Raw genomic sequence first — 27,887 nt, 5'->3', positions numbered from 1 at the left:
AAAAAAAATTATATTTCAGAAGTTAATCTAATATCAAAAACACGGAAATATTTGGGATTGCCCATGCAGGTCAATGAGGTCAACCCGAAAATTTTCGGGATCAACGTAGGACAGGTTAATGACTATAAATATGTTATCTATTTATTTAAATACAAGAATAAATAAAATAATATTCAATGCATATAAGTAAAAAATTAATTAAAATTGAGTGAAAAAAACATATCTCAATTTAAAAGGTCTAAAGTATGTGACTTTTGAATGTTATTTGATTTTTCAAGTATTTATGCTAACAAAATAACACTATCAAAATAATCAAAAGTATTCTACAGGGTAAACATAGTCTTGACACATTCATTAAAAACAATTATTTGCCTGACATTTCCAATATGGTTTCCATCACAAATAATGCATATTCCTAGTACATTCATTTGTGATATGTTACCTCAGTTGATTAATATTGAAGATTTTTACTGAATAAACTCTCTCCTTTAGTATACCCCAAAAGTAATAAAGGGAATTAAGTTCAGGAGAGCAAGGGACACATTCCATAGTGCCACATCTCCTAATCCAGTTTGGGGAATTTTCACTTTTCAAGGTTCTTACTGCTGTGGCATAATGGGCAGGAGCACCACACTACAGTCGACCCCCCTATAATTACGGTCCCTATAATTACGATTCCTATAAAACTACGAAAAAATATACGTATTTTGGAAATGTTGAGTCGGATTAGTGTAGAATCGATTAATTTTATGGAAGAAAACCTTTCAATCAGCCGTAGTCCGTAAACTTGACACGTGTCGGGCTGTGATTGGAACGACTTGTAAGAAATCGGATTCCTAATAAATTGGAACGTATCTATATCTTATAGGGGGGTCAACTGTATTAGAACCATTTAGGGCATCCTTCATTTCGCTTGTCAAACTGTAGAATTAATTGATTGCATAACGTGGTGAGATATGTTCCTCATTAGCAATATTACTACATACTTACCTATTATAAATATTAATTCATATTTGCGGGTGGATTTGCCTGTGTTCAAGCATGAAATAAGTATGCATACTTGAACACAGGAAAATCCATCCTGCATATAATTCTAATGTCATTTGGATTAAAATTTTAATAAAACTGTAAGAAACTTATTAATAACAAATATAATATAATAATAATAATAATAATAATAATGCTGGCTGGAGCTTCTGCTCCTGATAGGGTCACCCTTATCATTGAGGTTTGTGGAGAGAAATGAAGCCAAGAGTGACTGAACCCACATCTGTGGAGATCTAACCATGGTGATAACACGATCCAGATAAAATACCGACTCAGATATCACCCGAGTTAACAAGGTCCTGTGCTTGTGAGTTAGGCAGAGACTCTCGTTCGAAAAATATGTCAGTCTCCCTTGACCACCACTGGTCCAAGTATGGCTACTGCAATGCCCATACCAGCTGTGGAAAACAAGACTAACTTTGATGTTTCTGAGACAGTGTAGTCACAGACCACTAAGGCAGGTAAACCATGCCAATGGATGAAGTGGACATAGGAACTGAATGAGTTTATTGTCCATACTTACTTCTCCATCACAAAACTTGAAAAAACAGGCATGATAGTATACAGACAACAGTTACATCACTTCTTTTCACAACAATATCCTCATCTCAAAGTCACTGCACAAAGGGTTGTTAATTAAATAAATCAATTATACATAACAACCTTACACCACAAACAACACTAGAACATATCAAACAACAAATTGCAGAACAATTACATCAGCAAACAAATACTCCCAACATCAATGATCACATAATCCATCAGGTTCATCAAGATACATGCATTGACAATACTGTTTCTACCACCACTATTTTCACTGATGATGACAATAACAGTTCTTCACTGTCTGAAATAGATTTAGTTTTAACTCATATTCTCTCTCTTCTTTTCCAGGAAGCACTTACTTCTTTTACATGCATGAACCCTGCACAATGGCCAAGCATTCCTGAAATCAACACTTCTAAACTAGTACGGAAAACTCTACACTATGTGAACATTTACATATTACCAGATTGCACACATTCTATTTCTACACTCTCAGATCTTCACACACTAGCCTATGCAGGTGCAGTCATAGTAGTGACCTACCATGGACTAGAACTGCATCAACAGTCAGAAGAACACAAATCAAAACACTTCAGAAGTCCTGCCTGGCAAAGAAGAATAGAAACATAAATAAATAATATTAAATAGCAATTAGGCTGTCACAATATTCAAACAAAACAACACCTAAATTAATGAAACAACTAAAAAAAACTTTTCAAGAAAATTAAAACACACACAAAGCACAAACACCGCAAAGTTCACATCACAGAATACATTGACACTCAAACAAAAACTTGCAGCCAAAGCACAATAATTCAAATGGCACAAAATTTACTCTGTACAGAAACAACAAAATAAATTACAGTAGAGCATCGATTATTTGGATGATACCTATCAACCGAAACATCAGTTAACCGAAAGCGTTCCAGTCAGCAAATTCAAATTTCTGCTAGTGCTGTGGCACTGCAATATTTGGCTATGTCTTGGGCTACTCCAATATTATTTTTGTTGGTGTGCGTGTTTAGCTGACCTGGCACTGGCATGACCATATTGTATTGTTAAAAATTATTTCTTTATTCTGCACAAACAAAATAAATATATTGAAAAATATAAAAACAAGAAAAATTATATTTTGGAAGTTAATCTAGTATAAAAAATGTTCTGATTCATACACGTCAAGAGGTACTTAAGGACATGCCAGTATTTGAACAAGGCTTTTTTTCCCATCGTGAGCTATATTGTATGACCTTGCAACGTGAGTGGTGTGTTTTGCTTCAGCTTGTTGGAGAATATAGCCCAAGCAGCTGACATCTCCAAATAAACCCAAGAAAAATAAAGAGTTTTGCTTGTTTTGTGTGGTGTTTTTCTGTGCTGAATCGGGATGTTTTTAATATTAGATTAACTTCTGAAACAATTTTTTTTTTTTTTTCGACATATTTATTTTGTTTGTGCAAAATAAAAAAAATAATTTTTAACACTACAATAGACGTGATTATTATTTTAAAAAATTTTCATTAGGCTTAACAAACAATGAAAAACTCTACTACAGACAAATTAATACCAAATCCTCTATTAATTCCCAACACAATGGTATGCCAACTGAAGAGGAACTTGCAAATTATTGGTCTTCTCTTCGGTCTACTGCTGTCAAGTGCAATGCTAATACAGACTGTATAAAAAAAAAAAAGCAATGACATGCAGGACACACCTAGTATGAATTGTATTTAAATAAATACACAAGACATCCATTTAACAATGCAGAAAGCACACAATTGAACAATGCCTGGTGTAGTCAACAGTCACAATTTCTGGTACAAAAAATTCACATCCTGCACCAGGAACAATACAATATATAACTTCTGGTTGCAAGCTCTTAGCACTAACAAACTATTTACAGAGGCATAATCAAATAGCAAATATAATACACCAAGAGTTTGCACACACACACACATTATTAAATCCCAGGTAACATACTATAAACTCTACAGGCAGTTTTAGAAAATGACATATATACTATAACAGAGCCATAATCACTGATAAAACAATTTATCACAATAGACCTGACATCACTTTCATTGACAAATGCAATAAGATCGCAGTTATATAATACACATCTCTGTTCCAAACACTCGTAACATAAAAAATGTTCACACTGAAAAAAAATCAACATGTATACTCCACTCACTCATGAAATAAGGCAACTGTGGAGAATAGATAGGATATTTGTTGTGCCTATTGTTCTCTCTTCCACTGGTGTCATATCCCATACACTATACAAAAGTCTAGAAACGTTAAACCTTAATAAAAACATATACATGACACTAGAGAAAGTCACAACATTCAACACTTGTCACATTGTTAGAAAATTTCTAGGTGTAGACACTTACACTAATAACACAGAAGCTTAATGTTACACTTGTTTGGGTAGCTATGCCTTGACTTTAGTCCAACATAGCACTTGGCATCAATATCAGCTAAACAGGACATTCGCAATACAATAATAGTTATATAATAAAATTATTATTATTCCAATTAATACAATCAAACCTCCAAACAATAACCACTGACAAGAGTAAAAAAAAAGGCCAAGCCAATGCTTTGAGGAAAGGCCATTGTTGGGAGATGAGCTAAAATTGTGCAGGATTTATAAATTAAAGGAAAACTTAATTAATTTTAACATTATAAAGTTATATAAAAAGTTTTTTGTGATGAAATCCTTCTCTAACATGCAGAGAACTAAAATACATATAGATTGGTTATTGTAGGCTATATCTTAAATTTTAAGAAAAAAAGGAACAGTGTCCTCTACCAGCAATAATAATTTAAAAATTTCAAATTCTTAAAAAACTAAAATGTAGTTAGTCCTTAATGTTTTAAAAAACATGATTTAATATTTACAGCTGAGTTTATTAACCAGTAAAAAGCCAGTAATGAAACTAGCTATTTTATCAATAATAACTAATTTTGTACAGTATATTATTTTCTGTATGTCATTTTGAGAGTAGTTGAGATGTAAAAAATATAAGTTTTAGTAGCCAGGGCCATTGTCAAGTTGCTAGGTTATTCTGTATGCATTTTTTTTCAAAAGTAATCCAAAAATTATAAAGAAGAATGATTCTATAATAGGCTACTAAATATAAATGATATCCATTTCTATCAAATTGCATTTGATAAGAAATGATTCAGTAACAATTAATGTCTAAAAATCAAAGTGCAGAAAATTGCAAATTATTGTATCTAAATTATACCAATTAGCATTTTTCAATTTTTAATTCAATAAATTTGATTGTTAAGAAAAAATTCATTTCCAATTAAATTTTTTTTCCAGTTTACACGTTGTTTGCCATCTGCGAATATATTGTCGTAGTATCAAATATGGGTTTTCACATGACTGCTTATTGGGATTTTTCCAATCAGTTCTTAATAATAACTCCAGAGGAAGGTATCAGTATACACAAGGTTAGGTGACGTTCTACGGAGGCAACTGAATCTCAAAATTCAGTTTTTGTTAATATATTTGTTATCCCTGAAGGATCTGGATGTGATTTATTGTGATAAATCATTTTATTAATATTATTGATCAGAATCTGAGAATTCTATTTGTTATAAGTTAGTTTTTATTAAATATGAAAATTTTTTAAAGCAGAAACATGTGATATATAATGTTCCAGTTTGTTAGTTATGGATATGAAAAATAGTAACATATAAGATTNAGGTAATAGCGATTTATCAGGGAACCTGATATTTAGCACTAATGAATACTTTGTTACAAAATTATATTTCAACTTAACTTGTTCAAAACTAAATCAAAATGTTAATTGTTACAGATATAACATTGCAAGATAAATAGCTCTGAACTTGTTTGTCAGTAAATGCAACAAATTGCTTATGAGTTAAGAATATAAAATTAATAAATAAATCACTTAAATAATGTCTAAAATTAAACTGCTGAAAAATGTTATTATATAAGCTCATTCAAAAGTGCAGGAATTACCTTCGACTTGCAGCACAGATACTACTTGCAGTTTCCAAATTCTTTTGTAATTCTGTTACACGCTGTAATTCTAAAGTATATGCAGACTGATTTTGTAAAATGAGATCCAGGACTTTCTTTGATACCTTCAAATTATAATGTTTTATTTAAACAAAACTGTAAATATCATTTTGATTAAAAACATATCATTCTTTAGTAAAATTAGTTTAGAAATACAGTGGAACCTCATTATACGACCTTAATCCGTTCCTGGTGTTTGGACTTATATCGAATAGGACGTATACCAAACCAACCTTTCCCATAAGAAGTAATGTAAAAATGATTAATCCGTTCTCATGTAGAAAAAATGGCTGGCTTTAAACACCTCGCTTTCCTGGCTAGTTCCTGCTTGATTTTTCATGAGATCAGCATGTATCTTTTTAGCTTTCCCGCAAATAATTGTTTCTGATACGCTGTTGCCAGCACACTGTTTTTCAGTTAGCCAAAGCAAAAGCAATTTCTCAACATGATCTAATGTCTTCGATCTCTGTTTAGAAATTGATTTAACCCCTTTCGCAATGTTCACAAATTTAATAATGTCTTTATTTTTTACGATTGTCGACATCATCGTTCTCGGAATACGGTATGCAACAGTTAAATCTCGAACACGCACTCCACCTTCATATTTCTCAACAATCTCTTTTTTCAGTTCCATTGTGATTCTAGTCTTTTTTTTATTTTTCTGTTGCCTTTTTGCAATTCATGATTAATAAAAATAATAAAATTTTACTTACAAATTAAAATCAGAAGAAATTTAACAAAGTTATAAACTGTGGTACCGCGAACGTCTAGTCTGGTCTGGTCTAATACATCGATAGTGCTACTTGCTCATAGATGGCGCGTATAATTGAATTAAGTCTTATACCAAGCAAAATTTGTTTCATCCAAACAGGACGTATTCTGAATTGGATGTATTCTAAAGCAGACGTATACCGAGATACCACTGTATACAAAAACATGAATAAATTAATCATATTATATTTAAAAGTTTTTGTATTATTTACTTCATTTAATTTATTGAAAAATATAGAAATCATTAACTGCGATTAATAGAATAGTCATAGAAACATATTTACCACATAAATCTTGTATCACTTATATGTATATACATTAAACACTCATAAACTAAAACTACATAATGCATTTGAAAACACTCATTATTTGTACAATTTATTGATTTGCTAGATTGAAAGGTTGTTGATCACTGTATATAGATCAGTGGTGCACAAACTGTGATCACAACCCCCAGAGGGGGTCACATGAAAATTTTTCGGGGTTACCAAATTTTTCATTACATAAATATTTACTCTCATATACATAAATAAAACCATAGTTTCATAAAATTATGTGTTTTATTCAGACCTCTAATAAGGCAGAAACATAAACACAAATCCCAGAATTTCACTTTTAATTATGTTGATGATTAAAAAAAGTCTACTGTCTATCCAGTGGTTGCAACAAAATTTTACACAAAATGGGGGTCAGAAATGAAAATAGTTTGTATACCACTGTTATAGATGACCTGTTTATTAGACTTCTACAGTTTCCAAACTAAGTAATATGATTTCTTACACATAATCTGAATTATGTTTTTAAAAGGCAATTTGAAAGTGAATGAGTTAGATGCAATGGGGGAGGTTATATGACAAATTTAAATTGCAATTAAACTGATCAAATAGCTTTGATTTAATTTAGGAAATGTATAAATCCTTTACACTCCCCAAACATTTTTTTGCCACCAATTTTCTCAAAACCATCAAAGATAGGTTTTAAGAGAAATTGCAATTTCAGCATATATCCCAGATATGGGGAAAAGGATTAATTAAGTGATTTCACACAGTACTCCAAACTATTTTCAGCAGTTATTCCATAAATATTAATGCATTTAAGGAGTATGCTATCACTACAGCAAGGCTGTATTGATAGCATACTACTCCATGGTTTTACATCTCTTTAGTAAACAAGATTGTTGTTCATGAACCTAAAGTTATCCAGTCAGTCACACTTTTAATTGGGCAAAGAAGCACAAGAAGCATAGAATAGAGAACAAAATAATTCTATGATTACACAGAAGTTCAGTTGATGTTATAATGAAAAATGTTATTCCCAGCTTCTAATTTCATCATATTCTTATGTTTCTAGCTGAAGGAAACTACCAAAGAAAAAACAAAGAAATTTTCATCAGAGGTACTGCAACTTCTTTCTGAACCGGAAGCATCATATGTTGAAAAAAGTGATAATGCAGGCCTACTAAACATAATAAAATGAGTCAAAATTAAAAATTCAATCTTAATATAACTCAGGCTATAATTATTTATTTATTTGTAACACTAATGAAGTTATTTCAATAAAAATATGTTTGTACTCAGTTACAAGTGTGCCTTTCTGTTTACTAACATCATGGTTTTTAACAAACTCAACCTTTGCAAACTTTACACTGAAGATTTGTATATCAAACAATTCATATTTGTAATAAATATATGTGAATGTCAACAAGTTGTTCAAAATATTTTACTTCCCTCCACTGAAATTCAGTTATACACATGCACACATGTAAAACTATATATATAAGATATATATAGTTATATATGTGATATATAACTATAGATATATATATAAGCTATTTCTAAAATAATGAAGCAAACTTTAAAGAATGATCCTTCACAAAAATAAAAAAAAACAAAAGAAAGGCATATAAACATATGTCCTGAAATAGGCAAGTTTCAAACTTCTTACCACAGTGTCAGATGCAATAATTTTATTACATACTTTTTTAGTAACTCTTTTACATAGGAATACCCTTTACACTCTTTTACATCATCTTTTCTGAAGAAATATTCAAACTACTCTCCACATGTACCTATGCATGCTTAGAAATGTTGGAGAATGAATTGATCTAACACTATTTTGAAGGTTCTAGATCTCCTGCAAACAGTGGTGCAGACATTGACAATACATTGAAACAGTATGTCCACATTGTCAATGAGAGCAGTATACACTAGCATCTTCAGATAGTCCCATAGATAAAAATCCAAAGGATTCAGATCAAAGAATATGTAGACCATGCCACTGGACCAGTTTTGCCTATCCATCAGTGCTGATAGGTATGGATTAGTGCATTACTTTAGTCAAATGTTATGTAAGAGTTATGTAAATCTGTCTTGAAGGTAACACTGTTATAAGAAGTTTGTTTTCTCAAAGTCTTAAAAATCTTCATTCTTGGACATATGTTTATAAGCCTTTCTTTATTTTTCTGTAAAGAATCATCCACCAATGTTTCTGAAATAGTGGAACAAACTTTGAAGATGACTCCTCACAGGAAAATAAAGAATAAAGACTTATAAACATATGTCCAAGAAATTAAAATTTTCAAGAATTTTGAGAAATCAAACTTCTTATACAATGTAAGGTTCAAGACAGATTTTCTTACCTAACTAAAGTGTGATATATATATGGGATACCATAAATAAAAGTATTCAATTATGTTAATTATTAAAATCATTATCTATATATCTATATCTGCATATGAATCAGCAACATATTTGTTGTATGCACTGTATAATTAATGAAGTAGCTTTACAATGCATACTAATAAAAATAAAAAAATAAATCACTACTAATATTTAATCATACATTTAGGAATAGTCAGTTAAATGCCATAAGTTTTGACAATAAATTATTAACCACTGTGAATTTGTCAACTGCTGAACTCACTGTTTTCAAAATGGGGACCACATTAAGTATGTGGGTAAAATGTTTTATTTTTAAAAGACAGAATGAGTGTCTTTTAAAAATAAAACATTTGTTGCTTGCAATACCTAATGGTAAATTTTAGTACTAATTGCTTTTCACAGAAATGTCTTTTGCATGTCCTGAAATGCCACCCTATCATATTTGGTTTCATTTGGACTGCCAAATCTCTCCAAACAGTACTGAATAAGGATATTTTAATTATGATCACATCATTTAGTATATAAACTTTATTTTAACAGTTGTTATATTATTATTTATTCAAAAAATTAAATAAAAAATAATAATTTTAAGTGTCTAAATTTAAGCTTAGTTCATACAGAAAGAAATCACTGGCAAAAAATGGGAAGCAAAACAAATACTGCATTGGCAGTGATGTCCTTTCAAACAAACTTATGCAATTGCATTTTAACATGCTGAAATTTTCTATTAGCAAAAGGCATTCTCCACTAATTGAAATGACAAATTTTTGGAGGTAGAAAGGAGATTTAAACACAGCTACAAAACATATACTTTCTAAATTATATTCTTTTAATTATTATAATTAATTTTGAAATTTTCTTTTTGATAAAAAAAAAAAAAATGGATGAAACTAGCATAAACAATTTGCTATTATAACCTGTCGTATCATTTTAACAATGTTTGTTGTTGTGGGTTCCTTTGACTTTTTTATTCCTAAGGGCATGGTCTAGAGCAGTGTTTTTCAACCTTCTTGAATACACGACCCCTTTACAAGTTAAAAAATTCTGGCGACCCCCCTTAGGGCCATATTAAAACTATATCAGTGATTTTAAAAACTATGTATTTAATTTTCTCTCTGTTGAGACAAATTATTGTTGATTAAAGTGAAAATTTCAGAAGAATCGACAATAACTTAACACACATAAAGTATGAATCTTCCTTTAATTATAACATTCGGCACAGGAAGATGTTGACCTTTTTTTTTTTGTTTAGGATCAGAATTTTCAGCTTCTACGTTTCTACTTCTTATTTCTTTTTGCAGATCAGCTCAACACTTTTTCCGCTATCATTTTCTGGGGTGGGCCATAATTCTCACTGAAATTGTAGTTTTTTTAATGTAGTGTAGGACCTACAAACACTTGTCTTTTTCTTTTACCTGCGACCCCCCATGTAAGGCTGTAAGTGTTTTTCAACCTGTGGGTCGCGACCCCCAAGAGCGTCGCGACCCACAGGTTGAAAAACACTGGTCTAGAGCTCTTATAAGGTCTCATATGACTCATTCAGAGTTGTAATTGTACCCTGTTGTTCACATATGATTGCTCATTTTCTATTCTCATTTTGTGAAATGGCAGTGAGAATCAAATTTATTATGTAAAAATAAATCAGTTAGACATTTACTAGTGAAAGTAAAAGCAAAAGCAGAATGTTATCTAAACTATGCATAAAGTTCTCCACAGTAAATAAGAGTTAAGCAATCTACTCTCAAATTTGGGTCATTGGATATTAGCCATACTAGGTATCTAGTTAATTAAAACTAAAAATAATAATTAAAACTTTGACCTTTACACCAAAACCAAAATTAAAAATAAAATAAAATCAATTGAAATGTATTTTGGAAAGTATGGATAAAGTACTTGTTATCCATCTTGATTGATTTGGTTATATTTCATCCAGACAATCAGAGTTAAGTCTCTATTTATAGCACTTCTTTGTAAAGTATTACTTTCGGTTTTGGCAATAATGAAACATTTTGCTTTTAATATATATTATTTTCCTTTTAATATTTTTTGAGTTAATAATAGAGTAAATGTTAAATAATTATATATTATTATATTTATTTTATAGTGAAAATGTTTACCTGTTATCCACAGAAGGCAATGTCTGATTAATCAAAGTAAAAATACAACAATTGTCCTATTATTATGCTAGGACCAGATGTTTCATTCACTCAAATATATATGTCCTCTAAACCAATGTCTGATAAACTCAAGATTATTTATTTGATATATTAAAAATTTTTGAACAAATATTCTTCCAAAACAATTTTTTCTTAAAGTATAAGATGAACTTTGAAAACCAACAGAAAATGATCAAAACTAGTCAGTCAATAAAAACCAGAACTAATTAATGTGTAATTATTAATGTTTAATTAGTTCAGAAATATGATGAATTGAAATTAAAATATTTTAAATTGTAACTAATCTGACCAACTAATATATTACTGGAAAAATCTAGAAAATTGTACTCTCTATTTAAGCAATAAATATGAGTTGTAAGAATGTCTATTATTTGCTTATTTTTGAGTTTTAGAAGTATTTAATTTCTAATAATGATATAATAATGATGTATTACTTTCAATGATTTATTTAAAAAAAAGTCATACAATATAACAATAATCTTTCATATTTGTAAATGNAGTATAAAAGATGTAGTTTCTTCTTTAAAGATGTGGAGATTGTATTAATTTTAAAGAAGAAAAACACCTCGCTTTCTGCTGATATATATAGATCAAAAGCATTTGTGATGAAAACTAATGTGATTTGCTGGATTAAATGAAATGTTAAAAATATTCAAGATAAAATAGAGAAAGAAGATTAATTATAATTTATACGAATAGTTATTAAAACAAAACCAACAATTTATTATCTGATTTTTATTTATTATATTATAATTTCTTTGTTTTTGATTAATACATAAATTCCTATAAATATCAATCCTTAACAGAATATGCCAATTAAAATGAAATTTGCATCTTATGTTGAAATTAACAACACCTAACTCAATAACATAAAAACCAGCAAAATTTTCACTCATTGTAATTGGATGAGAATGTTTGCTTGATACTTGTTCACTTGACACTTGAAAATGTTTGCTTGACAAGTGTCAAACATTTTCATCCAATTTCAATGGACATTTTTGGGCTAAAAACCTAAACATGAAAGTGGATGAAAATGTTTACTTGACAAGTGAGTAACAATTTTGCTGATTTTTATGTTATTAAGTTAGGTGTTCTTAGTATATTAACTAGCATTTAGCAGTTGTCCATTATTTTGAATTATTTCAAAATCCAATTTAAGCCTTTTTTTCATCTATTTTAAAATCAATTTTCTCCTTATAAATATTCATTATACAATTAAAAAATATATCTTTTCAAGATATCACATTTTCATTCCATCATTTAGAATGATTATTAATTAAACATATACAAAATACAGAAAGAATTTGTACTACTAATGCTTGAACATAACTATTATAAAAATCATTATCAGAGAGCATGAAATATTAAATGGATATCCATTTCCTAATATATTAATGTTAAAATTTTTAAATATGAAAGTAATTCAAAGTTCATAAATTTATATAAATTGTTGAGTTGTTAGTACTAATATCAATTTATCTGTTTAAATAATATATCATAGAAACTTCTAAATTATTATAAAATAGTCTAATATAAAATGTTTAAAACTTAATTCTAATTGTAATAATTATTAAATTTTTAATATTATAAATATTTTAACTTAATAAATTCACTAATCATCATAATGTTAAGTTGTAACAATATCTATATACCTTTTTAACTATAGTCTGCTGTGAAGATAAATCTTTTGTCGAAATTCCTTCTGTAATTGCTGGAGGAAATTGCGTACCCTAAAATAACAAAAGAATTTCATTACAAAGAAACAAATTCATCATTTTTTTATAGAAACAAGAAATGCATTTAAATTATTTTCTTAATTTTTCTTTATATTATTAATTACTAGCAGACCCTGCCACATGTTGTTGTGGCTCAAAATGTATCTATTATAAATGTATAACACTTCCCCCGTGGGGGAAACTTTTTCGAAAAATAAAAATACTTAATACTTAAAAAATACTTATGTACACTTAAGTTGAAACATATAAAATGTATTCCAAAAGTTTTAAGAATGAGCAAGCATTTTTGATATTTTTAACTTTACACCTTTTTATAATTTACATGTAATAAACTTTCATGCAATTATGTGATGATAGTATATTATGATAATACAAGCTTTTGAAGTGAAAGTTCTATAAAAATCAGATTATTATAAGTGGCATAAATGATTTAAAACTGAACAAATTGCTATAATCAATGATCAATGTAGTGGATGACCTGAAACCACAAGAAATGTAAAAGCACAGAAAATTTGCTATTCTTTCTTGTGGATATTCTAAGTAGAAAATATATTAATTAAAAAAATTAATTTTATGCAAAGTAATTGGCATAATTATCATCATATAAAATTTTGTCTACTATTAATAGATGTGTACAGATATATCAATTCCTATAAATATCAATCCTTTACAGAATACTCCAATTAAAATAAAATTTGCATCATATCTTGAAACTGTGTTTAATATGAAATATCATATTTTAAAAATTTTTTTAACTGATCAAAGACTTACTCTAATGAAGATATAAAAATTACTAAAATACAATAATTAAAATGTATTTTACTCAAATAAAAACCAAAAAGTAATTTACACTTATATTTTATTTTGTTATTTTTAAAATACCTGAAGTATTGATATTTAAGATGCAATAAAAAAATATTAATATTGGTTATATTTAATGGCAAATTTCAATACAGTAGACCCCCTGTAACATGGGTTCATATAGTTCGGATTCCTATATCACGGCGAAAAAATTGTGACAGTATTTATACAAACACGCTAAAAAAACTCGTATAATTCGGTAAAACATCATCGCCGACTTGTGTCACGACAGGATTGGTCGAATCTAGACCAATAGTGGATATGTACAAACCGTTTAGTTTAAACGAGCGGACCTACTAAAAACCATTTATTATTTAACGGCCATAAAAATTATATTTATATTAATGATGTCTCCAAAGTTCAGCAAATTTTTCGCAAAAGAAATAATTTATCAGGAAGCATGCAAGCGCCATTCGATGACAAGCTCCACGACAAAAACAAGCTTAAGCAATGGCATCGTCAAACGGTGCACACTCGGTAAGTAATCCTACAATTTTTTGTTTATAGCATAGTTTATATGGATTATTCCCAAAAAATTATATGTATTTTGGAAATGTTGAGTCGAATTAGTCTAGAATCGATTAATTTTATGGAAGAAAACCTTTCAAACAGCCGTAGTCTGTAAACTGCATATGTGCCAGGCTGTGATTGGCTCATGTATTTAAGGACTCGTAGAAAATGGATTCATAAAAACCTGAACATATCTACCGTGTTATGGGGAAGTCGACTGTATATTATATCTATGAATTCAAAATATTTTTCTATGTTATACCTTTAGAACAAATTCACTAGAATCAAAAGTATCATCACTGTAATAAATATTCTCCACAGAATTTAAAATTTCTTCTTCCACTGCAGGATCACAATTACTTTCTTGAATATCATCCTTAAAATTAAAGAAAATTATTATTAATAATCATATTAATTAATAAATATTTTTAAAAAAATAAAACTATATCTCGATTATAAGAATGTTCAATGAAAATTTCTTCCCAAAACTAAACTTTAAATGAATTAACACTCAAGATAATCTGATTTAACCAGAAAATCACATTAATTCTCAGCACAAATGTTTTCAATTTACACAGATCTGCTTCAAGTTCTGAATATTTGTTCTATAATGGAACACTCAAAAGATTGATGATAAACTACAAATTTAAATTTAAAATGTAAATACAAAAACCATTTGGACGTTAAAATAAGCATCAGAAAATTAAAATTACAGAAAAATATTGTAAAGCACTTGCCTAGTATAAAAGATGTAGTTTCTTCTTTAAAGATGTGGAGATTGTATTAATTTTAAAGAAGAAAAACACCTCGCTTTCTGCTGATATATATAGATCAAAAGCATTTGTGATGAAAACTAATGTGATTTGCTGGATTAAATGAAATGTTAAAAATATTCAAGATAAAATAGAGAAAGAAGATTAATTATAATTTATACGAATAGTTATTAAAACAAAACCAACAATTTATTATCTGATTTTTATTTATTATATTATAATTTCTTTGTTTTTGATTAATACATAAATTCCTATAAATATCAATCCTTAACAGAATATGCCAATTAAAATGAAATTTGCATCTTATGTTGAAATTAACAACACCTAACTCAATAACATAAAAACCAGCAAAATTTTCACTCATTGTAATTGGATGAGAATGTTTGCTTGATACTTGTTCACTTGACACTTGAAAATGTTTGCTTGACAAGTGTCAAACATTTTCATCCAATTTCAATGGACATTTTTGGGCTAAAAACCTAAACATGAAAGTGGATGAAAATGTTTACTTGACAAGTGAGTAACAATTTTGCTGATTTTTATGTTATTAAGTTAGGTGTTCTTAGTATATTAACTAGCATTTAGCAGTTGTCCATTATTTTGAATTATTTCAAAATCCAATTTAAGCCTTTTTTTCATCTATTTTAAAATCAATTTTCTCCTTATAAATATTCATTATACAATTAAAAAATATATCTTTTCAAGATATCACATTTTCATTCCATCATTTAGAATGATTATTAATTAAACATATACAAAATACAGAAAGAATTTGTACTACTAATGCTTGAACATAACTATTATAAAAATCATTATCAGAGAGCATGAAATATTAAATGGATATCCATTTCCTAATATATTAATGTTAAAATTTTTAAATATGAAAGTAATTCAAAGTTCATAAATTTATATAAATTGTTGAGTTGTTAGTACTAATATCAATTTATCTGTTTAAATAATATATCATAGAAACTTCTAAATTATTATAAAATAGTCTAATATAAAATGTTTAAAACTTAATTCTAATTGTAATAATTATTAAATTTTTAATATTATAAATATTTTCAATGTAGTGGATGACCTGAAACCACAAGAAATGTAAAAGCACAGAAAATTTGCTATTCTTTCTTGTGGATATTCTAAGTAGAAAATATATTAATTAAAAAAATTAATTTTATGCAAAGTAATTGGCATAATTATCATCATATAAAATTTTGTCTACTATTAATAGATGTGTACAGATATATCAATTCCTATAAATATCAATCCTTTACAGAATACTCCAATTAAAATAAAATTTGCATCATATCTTGAAACTGTGTTTAATATGAAATATCATATTTTAAAAATTTTTTTAACTGATCAAAGACTTACTCTAATGAAGATATAAAAATTACTAAAATACAATAATTAAAATGTATTTTACTCAAATAAAAACCAAAAAGTAATTTACACTTATATTTTATTTTGTTATTTTTAAAATACCTGAAGTATTGATATTTAAGATGCAATAAAAAAATATTAATATTGGTTATATTTAATGGCAAATTTCAATACAGTAGACCCCCTGTAACATGGGTTCATATAGTTCGGATTCCTATATCACGGCGAAAAAATTGTGACAGTATTTATACAAACACGCTAAAAAAACTCGTATAATTCGGTAAAACATCATCGCCGACTTGTGTCACGACAGGATTGGTCGAATCTAGACCAATAGTGGATATGTACAAACCGTTTAGTTTAAACGAGCGGACCTACTAAAAACCATTTATTATTTAACGGCCATAAAAATTATATTTATATTAATGATGTCTCCANAATTTATCTGTTTAAATAATATATCATAGAAACTTCTAAATTATTATAAAATAGTCTAATATAAAATGTTTAAAACTTAATTCTAATTGTAATAATTATTAAATTTTTAATATTATAAATATTTTAACTTAATAAATTCACTAATCATCATAATGTTAAGTTGTAACAATATCTATATACCTTTTTAACTATAGTCTGCTGTGAAGATAAATCTTTTGTCGAAATTCCTTCTGTAATTGCTGGAGGAAATTGCGTACCCTAAAATAACAAAAGAATTTCATTACAAAGAAACAAATTCATCATTTTTTTATAGAAACAAGAAATGCATTTAAATTATTTTCTTAATTTTTCTTTATATTATTAATTACTAGCAGACCCTGCCACATGTTGTTGTGGCTCAAAATGTATCTATTATAAATGTATAACACTTCCCCCGTGGGGGAAACTTTTTCGAAAAATTTCTTCTTAGTGTACATTCTCTTGACGTACCCTATTAAAACGCAATCAAAAACCCACATCTAAAATAGTATAATAGAAGCCAAGTTCTTCACGGTAAGCCTTAATCCTGTCTTTCTCCCCACGGGGAGAATATCGAAAAATCCCATCTTAGTGTACATTCTGTTGACGTACCCTATTAAAACGCAATCAAAAATGTAAAAAACCGCATCTAAAATAGTATAATAGCAGCCAAGTTCTTTACGTTAAGCCTTAATCCTAACCATCTCCCTTCAGTGGGGGAATTTCAACACGTATATTATATAAAAACACGTGCATATTCAAATGCAGCATTGTGTCAAAATTTCAAAGGAATCAGTAGGAACAAACGAACATTACATTTTTATTTATATAGATAGATAGATGATGATCTGCTTTAGTTCATTTTCACAGAAAAGCGTAATGCCTCACAGAAAAGCAAACTTAGGGTGTTGTACTCGGAACGCCATCTGTTGGGCATAAAAGCCTTAACCTAGATTACATAAAAGACATAACCTAGATTATATGTTTTAATTTATATGAATGTTTAACGGAATAATATATAGCCTATGTCCACCCTGAAGTTTCATTCTAAATATTGGTGAAAGAATTTTTGAAATCAGATGAGTAGTTTCGAAGATTACCCGCTACATCCAAACTTACTTACAAACATTACCTCTTTATAATATTAGTATAGATAATTAAAGCAAATTAATGAAAAGTACAGTGCAATTGTGATTTACAAAGATACTATATTCCTGCAGCATGTACTGTACATAAATAAATATTCACATAAATTATGACCAATTATGCCAGTGAATGTATCTATTAAAATTGATAGATGCAGTTCTGCAAATGTTTTAGTAGTCCCAAAATAAAAATTTTTTAAGTTTTTTTATGCAGATAATTAAAATTGACAAAGAAACTTAAATTTTCCTGTAGTTCAATAATGCTAGTTTTCAAAAAGTAGTAGAAAAACTTCTTTCCTTTTGCTGGAATGTTATCAAAATTATTTATTGTTCTTTAAAAGTATTATAGTGGACTGAAAACTTTGAAAGCATCATCAACTGACATTGTTTGAGATATCTGAGGTTCAAATTTTATTTTTCTCTAAGCTTGTTTTGACATTTTTCTTAGCTGATGGTCAACAATTATGACCTGTCAACAAACCTGGACAACAATTACGACCTGTGACCAATAAAGATCTCTAACATTTTTATTAGAAGAATGGATTCATCACTCATTAAACTGCCACATTAATGCATATACAGTCTTCGATTCATGCACACTTCTCTCCAAACTTTCAAATATTAATTTAAATGGGAACGAACATCTTGCATTGTTCAATTTCATATCCTTGTTCCCTCCATTCATTTAGAATCATGTTTTTGTGCTTTAAGAGATTTCTTTCTCAGCACTACCCTTAATGCTCAGACTTTGCATTCCCCGATATTAGAGCTTGCGCACCNACTATATATATATATATATATATATATATATATGAGAAAAATTGCCCTAAAAAGCTGGCAAGGGCTCTTGATTGACTTTCCCAGCACTTGATCAGGAGATTAAGGGGATCAGGAAGTAAGTATAATAATTTCAATTATACTACAATATAAGACTTAAATAATAAAAGCTTAAAAGGAGTAATTTTGTCAAATTATGATAAATTTCTCAATTTATAAAAAAAGAAATATTTAAGTTTAAGAATACTAAGACTCAAACTATTCAGCTGAAGATTAAAGTTTTGGGGGACACCATGTTATGAGTTTTCATTATAAATAATTTTTATTATTAATTATTGGAAAAAGACAAAAGGCTTAATTTTGAGGGGAGAGATGAGTTTTTACAAATATTTTAAATGCCAAATGAATAAAATTTTCATTAAGTCTGACCTCATTCAAGGTATTACAGCATATAACCCCCTTCTATTAACCTCCGTCTAACCACTGAAAATTTAATAGCTTTAATGCTCCATATATAGAAATAACCTTGCCAAGTTTCAAAATTTTTGGTTCATCTAATTGTGAGATATAATTATGGTAACTATATTACTATATTTTTTTGGAGAAAATAAAGGATAAATCAGAAATGATTTCATAATAAAAAAAAAGCAGGCTTCATTTATTTGTTTCACAAAAACTAAAAAGCTATATTAACATTTATTATAAAATATAAGTGTATAGTGTATATATATGTATAAAAAGTAAATATTACCATTATTTAAAATGCTATATATATATAGCATTTTAAATAATCATAATTCATAATATTTACCTTTTAAAATATTTAATTTTAATAAACTTTGCAAGAATAAACCTTTTAATAAATCACGTTTACTTTAAAAATTCATAAAGCTGTGGCTCAAAATGTATCTATTATAAATGTATAACACTCTCTTGACATACACTATTAAAATGCAATCAAAAATTCAAAAAACAACATCTAAATAGAATAATAGAAGACCAGTTCTTCACAGTAAGCCTTAATTTTGTCCCTCTCCTCCGCAGGGGGAATTTCAACATCTATATAATATAAAAACATGCGTGTATTTGAATGCAATGTTGTCAAAATTTCAAAGCAACCGGTTAAGAACTTTCAGAGATTTAAGATTTTGAACAAACAAACATTTACATTTTTATTTAATATAGATTTATGTCAAAGTTGCATTTGGTATATCTGCATTCAAATAGTATCAGGGATGGTTCAATAAAATGCAAGATTTGAACTTATTCATCAAAACTTATTTCATCCCCTTCAAAGTAATCCCCTCCCACTGCAATGTACTTCTGTCAATGTTTTTTCCAATCCTCAAAACATACTTTAAAGTTTTTTCATGAAATTCCTTTAGAACTTGCAGTAAATTTTGTTTGATGGCATCAATCAACTCAAAACAGTGACCACAAAGTGAAAATTTTAGTTGAGAAAACAGGAAAAAGTCACAAGGTGCCATATCAGGTGAATATGAAGCTTGCAAAACCATATTTGTTAAATTTTTGGTCAAAAATTCACAAACAAGAGCATTGTGAGCAGTGCATTATCATGATGCAAAATCCACAAGTTTTCTCTCCACAAATCAGGTTGTTTTCTACAAACTGCTTTACACAAACGACACAAAATGTTCAAATATTATTCTTTGTTTGGCCAGCCAGAAAGAATCTGTGAAGCACAACACCACAACAATCAAAGAAAACAGTGAACATGGCCTTGATTTTTGACTGACTTTGACATGGTCTTTTCAGTCTTGTTTCACCTTTCAAGCACCATACACTTGATTGTTAAGCTGTTTTGGTGTCAAAAGCATAAATCCGTTTCATCATCTGCAATGATGCATTTTAAGAATGATTCGCCTCAAGAAAGCATTTCCTCAATCACTCAAATGGATTATTTTTGGAAAAAATTCAATGTTTTTAGGATGACTCAAGAAGTGATACACTGCAAGCCCAAATAATCTTTTAAAATTGTTTGACAAGATCCAAATTATACTGGAACATGTTCAATAATGTCAATTAAACTTCACTTCTAATACTGGAGGTAATATAATTCTCTCCACCTGAATAAAGGTTTTTATTCAGGTGGAAAGAATTCAATAATGTCTCTAATTGTCAAACTAACTGACACCTAAATGTGAATTCCAGCACATAATAAACAAAGAAATTTTAATGTTCAAATGTTTTTGGCCATCTTTTAGATGCCCTCATCATTAATAAATGCACAAAAAAATACAAAAACAGTTCTATCTTTTGAAAGTTTCTAACTTTCGAATCTCACCACATTCCAATTTTTAAACATTTAAACAATGTCTGATACATTCTCTGTTGGAATGAGGCTACTCTTATACATAGGGTTTTTGACCAGCATGACTTACATTTGTTAGAGGATTAGAAAGTTGTATAGCGGGCATGAAGGGAGATTGCATTAACTCCAACTATCTTACAGTACTGCAATCATGGAAGTATTGTTTAGATTGCCATAGATTATAATAATAATAATAATAATTTTATTGGTAATTATTTATTTAATTTATGTGATGTAAAGGAAACAATTTCTGTATCAAACATCATTAAATGTTTAAAAATTGGAATGCAGCAAGGTTCGAAAGTTAGAAATTTTCAAAGAATAGAACTGTTTTTGTATTTTTTTGTGCATTCATTCCTGATGAGGGCCTCTAAAAGATGGCCAAAAATATTTGAACATTAAAATTTCTTTGTTTATTATGTGCTGGAATTTGCATTTAGGTGTCAGTTAGTTGATTATATAGTTCCAATTTATGTGTGTTATTTTTTTGTCCCTAATTGTTAAATGATGATCATTGAGCACTAGATTTGAGTGACAGATTGTTCATCAGTTGAAATAGATGGTCTACTAGGGTGTGGTTCATCTCCAACATGTTCTCTGCCTTCCTTGAACATCTTATACCACCCAAAAACTCTTGTTTTTGATAGACTATCATTACCAGAGACTTTTTGAAACATTTCTTTTTAGCAATAATTCCATTGCAAAAACAAAATTTAATGCACATTCTTTGATTAATTATACTTGACATTTTGAAATTGCCAGTGAAAAAATTCTTTACACACAACACAAGTGCTTATTTGTAAACAAAAACAGATGATGATGTATGGATTGCTGCTAGATATCAATGGAAATCACACCAAATGACAAAAAAATGATGACAGTGTCCTCTTGTACAGTACACCCATTGTTTAAATAAACCATTCCCAAAACTTTTTGATCACAGTAGTAAATGCATGTTTCCAATGTTTTGATTTTTAATTGGGTTTTACACCAGTCCACAAATTGTTCACTAATGAAAATACTTGTCCCATTGGGGCATTACATCTAGGGAGGCATAAACAAAAATTTGACAATTTTTAAAATGGTTTTAAGAGATATGTGTTCATCTGTGAAATATTTAACATTTTGAACCAATTTATTGATACATTGACAGGACCTATTGCTTTGTTGAGATTCTTAGATCTTTTAATGATAACAAACTTTTAATGCATGGTACTTTGTCAGATTTGTTTGCTGTCATTTATATTTTAGTTCCAAGAAAATGTTTTCCTCAATCTTCTCTGACTAAAGATGGGTTTCTCATAGTAAGACCCATTTAAATACTTTCATTTCCATGATAAAGCTGTCCCAGCTATTTAAATAATCAATAGAAAAAATATTATGCATTGCATGAAATGAATTAAGTAAATTGAATATTGGTGCTGTACGTTTGATGGAAATAATAAATTAAATATTGGTGTCAATATCTAATTTATTATTTCAATTCACAAAATAAAGGACAAAATTACCATTATAGAGAATAAAAAAATCTAAATGACAAATTAGTGAAATAAAAGACTATCCTCTTAAATAAAGGATCTATTGTCACCATAGATATAATGCAAAATAGACACCAGTGAGCATGCATGCACGCATGCGCACACACAGTTTTATACGAGATTTTTACATTTTTGGGCTCTTGGAATATCAAAAACATCAGAAAATGCAAAAAATCAGGGAGGGTCAAAATTTGGTCAATTACCATACTTTCCCTATGTTATATTCTATAACAGGTGGAAAAGTTACTAACAAAATAAATACCATTGGCACTATTAATCATACCAAAAATTATATTGATAAAGTTAACAATCTTTACACATTACATAATGAAATACAATAAAATTTGATTATTAAACCATTTAATTTTTCTGAACTGTAATGTTTAACATAACTAGTGAAAAATACAATGCTTAATAGTAAAACACTCCACAAATACCTTAAAGATTGCCTTAAACACTTTAATTTTTATGTTAGACAAAAAACTAGCACATGTAAACTGAAACTATATACTAAACACAAAAATTCACACCTAAATGCTAATTCCAGCAGTAATTGAACAAAATTTTAATGTTGGAAGGTTTTGGCTGTCTTTTAGAGGCCCCCTCAGGAATGTATGAAACACAAAAACAGTTCTATCATTTGAAAACTTCTAACAGTTGAATTTAAAAATTTGGAACACAGCTGTATTCGACAGTTAGAAGTTTTCAAATGATAGAACTGTTTTTGTGTTTCATACATTCCTGAGGGAGCTTTTAAAAGACTGAAACATTCAAACATTAAAATTTTGTTCAATTACTGCTGAAATTAGCATTTAGATGTGAATTTTTGTGTTTAATTTTTATGTTCATAAATTATAAGGTCCTGTACTTACATTTCAATTGTATATTCTGGAATGTTTTAATTTTACATTTTATTCAAATGCAACCATCATTTGTTTTGTAAGTTCATCCTGAGAATGGACAATTAGATACAGCCAAAAACATTATAACTTAAAGTGTTTAATACAATTTTTTAGGTATTTATGGAATGTTTTCATTTAACATAATTTTGATATCCTACAATCTTAATCCTAACGATTTTAGATTTGAAATCATAGAATAAATTTTCAGAAACAACACAATCTATCAGTAAGATTAATACAGTCAATATGAGTTAATACAAATTGCTAAGGGAATAGTAGTTAGTTCACTTTATTGAAATATTCATTTTGACAATTTTCAGGGTTAAGGTCAAGGTTCTATAATTTAGGAAGTTAAGTATAATATAAGTAAGTAAAATATTTTCAATAATAAATTAATGTTCTAGATAATTTTCAAATCAAACAAAACAAGGAAGAGACAATATTTGCCATTTAAGCATGGAGCACTATATCAGTGTGGTTAAATGAAATAAAGCTAAATCTGTGATTTTTTTTTCTGTTGAAAATTGCTTGAAAACATAGAAAAGATTTTTGGCGCCAAAAGCGTAAAAAAAAAAAAGCCAAACCTCATCACTGTATGCATATGTTTGCATATATATTTAAAGGGATGGGCATCCTTAAACTTTAACCCATAATTTTTGAGTACAGTAGATTGATCTGCTAAAACCAGATGTTTGAATTGTTCTACATTTGGAGGTTGAACCCATCTTTGCTTACTAGGAGAAGAAAATCTATTCTACTCAAAACAGAACATTTATTTTACATTACCACTTTTTATTGTTCACATCAAAAAGTGTAAAAAACAATCATTATTGGAAATAGGGTTGTGAAGGTAATTTACAGTTCAATTAATGAATTCTCGTAAAAATTTTTGTTAGCTTTATTGGCATGAATATTAATTAACATTGTGACAATGGCATTTTGCCAGAATAATCATAAAATTTACTTTAACTTGAGAATTCACTTTATCCATATTTATTTAAGGCAAGCCAGCTGTATTGTTCTTCTATGACAAACTTCAAATATTACACACTAGCAAGAAGGCAATTCAAGTAATTCAGAGAAAGTTTTAAATCAATCAATCAATCAATCTAAAAAAGAAACTCACTAACCATAATCATGCTAGATGTTTTATTTAATTCCCTAAAAGGAATATTTAATGAAAATTTTTTTTTATTGTAAAGGTTGAACATGAGGAAATGCTTAAATGTGGTTATAATAGGAGACAAAACAATTTTACACAAAATTGTTTGGCTGATATTTTGACTGGCTAAAGTTTAATAGGATGGGATAAATATTTTAAGAGGTTATATGGAAAAATAAAAGTTCTTTGTTCAAATAAATTCTTATTTGTTTTCCTGCTATAAAAAACATTTGATGAAAAAATGCACTTTTATATTTTTTCTATATATATATATTTTTTACAGAAATAAATTCTGAAAATAAAAAAGACAAAAAATAATTTATATATATAACAAAAACAATTTCCTTTGTTATTTTTTTATGCTGTTATTAAAGTCTAAATTATTAAAACAGAATAAAATGCCAATAAAACAAATCATTTATCATGTATATGTTTAGAACTACATGAACAGTGTATTGAGTTATAAAACAATGCAATAATTAAAAATCATTTAATCACTTGTTTAACTGATTATATAACATTATAAAAAATTAAATGAAATTATTTAATCAACTGCCTATAGACAACTTGTCTGAATATATACACATTGTTTTTAAAAAAGCAATAATCACATTGAACAATTTCTACATGGCATTACTGTGCAAATTTAAATTTATATTCTTAAACCAACAACAATAGTAACTTTTTATTTGAATATTTTTGTAGTATAATCAACAAAGTTAAGGAGAGCATTTAAACTAAGTTTGTTATAGTCTCAATTCAATTTTCAAACTTTTATTTTGCAAATACAAAAATAAACAAATAATTTTGCTTAAAGTATTAATTTATTGTTTTTAAGACATGATACAAACAATAAAAAACTTCTCCCTAACTTACAAAATATTTACTATCACATAACATCAGCATTCTGTCAATAATTACATTGTTTAGGATATGACATGCATCTACATATGATACACAGTAAAGTTTGTTAATCTGAGATCAAAATGATGCCAGATTATTGTATTTTGCAAAATTTGATAAGTTAGCCTATATGTAATCTGAATGTTACCAGACATTGCTATAAATTTTATACCACAGCATGCTGCTGTATGCTTCCAATTCATGGCATAAACATGTATCAGACACAGGAAAGCACCAGTAAAAGTGTTCAACCCAACACAAGCAAGATACTGTAACAAAATGAATCATTTGATGTTTTTACACAAAATGTCAGGTATATTCTTTGAGCTATAATATTTAAAATACTTCATCACTATACAGGATAAGGTATAAGTAACACTTTTTCTGAATGTACAGTAAATCTGATGTTCAGGTAACAACTAGTAAATACTGGTTAACTTTAAATAAACAACAAGCTTACAGTACATGGGGATCATAAACCATCATATCAACACTCACCTAAAGGAACATAAAACATCTATCAACAATGGCCTCAACACCATAGCCTTAGCTACATATGCCAGTGACTCTGACATCAAGATGCATTTTGATCAAATGGGAATTCTGCATCATACGCACAATAGAGCATAACTCAAATACTTTTTTTTTACTCTTTAATCCGAATCAGTAAAACATGGTAGACTTTCTCTCAGCTATAAGGTTAGGTACTCCTTTATTGCAAACCACAAATGCATTTCGGGCCTCTATGAGCCCCTCCAGTGTAAATGCTACATACATAAAGCATAAAAAACAAAAAATTAATTTACAAATTTTTCACACGAAGATGATTTTTACAGACAACAAATAAATTTTTTACATATCTTAGAAGATAGAGCAACGCTCATAGAGACCCGAAATGCAATTGTGATTAGCAATAAAGGAGTACCTAACCTTACAGCTGAGAGAAAGTATACCATGTTTTACTGATTCGGATTAAAGAGACATATACTCAAAGTATGTATTCATCAGCTACCACACCTGATATTAAGAATAACTCAAATACTTAGAGCTTTTAGATATATATAAAACTACCAGAAGAAATGTGGCCATGAATTTCAAGGAGGCAGATTGCCCTCCTCAGCACGGAAGACATTTTTTAATCTCGTATAATTTTACACACTCCTTCATCCACAGAGATTATCATAGCAGATAATCCACAAATCAACAAGCCAGCATAATTTAAATAGAGGCATTCCAACACATTTGGTTCTAATTTTGAATGTTAAAAGCCCAATGATTCCCATTTAAAAGGAATGGAAGTAAACATTTTCTGATATGAGTTCTTACCTTTTAGTTGGTTTTTATTTTGGTTTATGAGCTTATTGTTTATTTGCATTTGATGTTTATTAGTCTTTTATTTCAGAGCTGTAAACAGTGTAAAAACAATTTAAGTGAAGAGAAGTTTTTTTTTTTTTTTCACTGTTTACAGACCTAAAACAAGAACAAAAATAAACTTAAAAACCAATTAGCATTAAAAGTGACTATACATTCAGAAAAAGTGTGCTACTTATGACTCACCCTGTATATGAAGTTCGATCAACTTCTGCACAAATTCTATTATTGTTTTTCTTTTCTCTAAATTCTTTACCAAACAAAAAATACAAAAATTTAATCCATAAATCGAATATGTTTAAATCATTACTAATAAATTTTCTAGAAGCAATAATTAATCAATTATTTAGTCCAATTATCTCAGAATGAAAAAAATGCGTCAAATTTACCTGTCTGGAAACAATAGATTTTAATTTCTTCTTCAAATCCATTAGTTTAAATTAAAAATGAAAAATTTCTTTGCTTATTATATTCTTCATTTGTAAATTCAACATAAAGCATAAATTTTATAAACGTAACAAATCACGAATTCCAACATTTTACAAATTAAAACAAACATGTCGTCTGCCCGTGTTACAAATGCCCTCTGGAGGAAAGGAGTAACCTTTTTAAAATAAAATTCGATGTATATTATTATTATTATTATTATTATGGTAAAAATAACATTTAGCATCGTTAAAATCTAATAATAAAACGATGTCTAAAATTTATATTAAAAAAATACAATTTAAATAATTTTTTCCCAAAGCCTCTATATCTCGAATTTCGGACTGAAGTACAGTA

The 27,887-nt window shown here is 28.4% G+C and overlaps 1 protein-coding gene across 1 annotated transcript in view; it reads right to left on the bottom strand.

The window, feature by feature from the left end:
* The window catches only part of LOC111625066 (syndetin-like), a 59,967-nt gene extending 32,426 nt beyond the window's left edge, over positions 1-27,541 (bottom strand). The window contains exons 1-5 of the mRNA XM_023368096.1: positions 27,494-27,541; positions 17,137-17,214; positions 14,625-14,738; positions 12,908-12,985; positions 5,588-5,724 (exon numbers count right to left, since the gene is read on the bottom strand). Of these exons, the coding sequence (XP_023223864.1) occupies positions 5,588-5,724; positions 12,908-12,985; positions 14,625-14,738; positions 17,137-17,214; positions 27,494-27,535 (449 nt within the window). The 5' untranslated portion in view covers positions 27,536-27,541. The remainder of the gene's footprint in view (positions 1-5,587; positions 5,725-12,907; positions 12,986-14,624; positions 14,739-17,136; positions 17,215-27,493) is intronic.
* Positions 27,542-27,887: the final 346 nt, after the last annotated feature.

This window comes from Centruroides sculpturatus, unplaced genomic scaffold (assembly GCF_000671375.1).
Source record: "Centruroides sculpturatus isolate CEXI.00-Female unplaced genomic scaffold, Cexi_2.0 scaffold40, whole genome shotgun sequence".
Lineage (NCBI taxonomy): Eukaryota > Metazoa > Arthropoda > Arachnida > Scorpiones > Buthidae > Centruroides > Centruroides sculpturatus.
The sequence above is the reverse complement of the archived record's forward strand: the minus strand, read 5'-3'. Positions and strand labels throughout refer to the sequence as shown.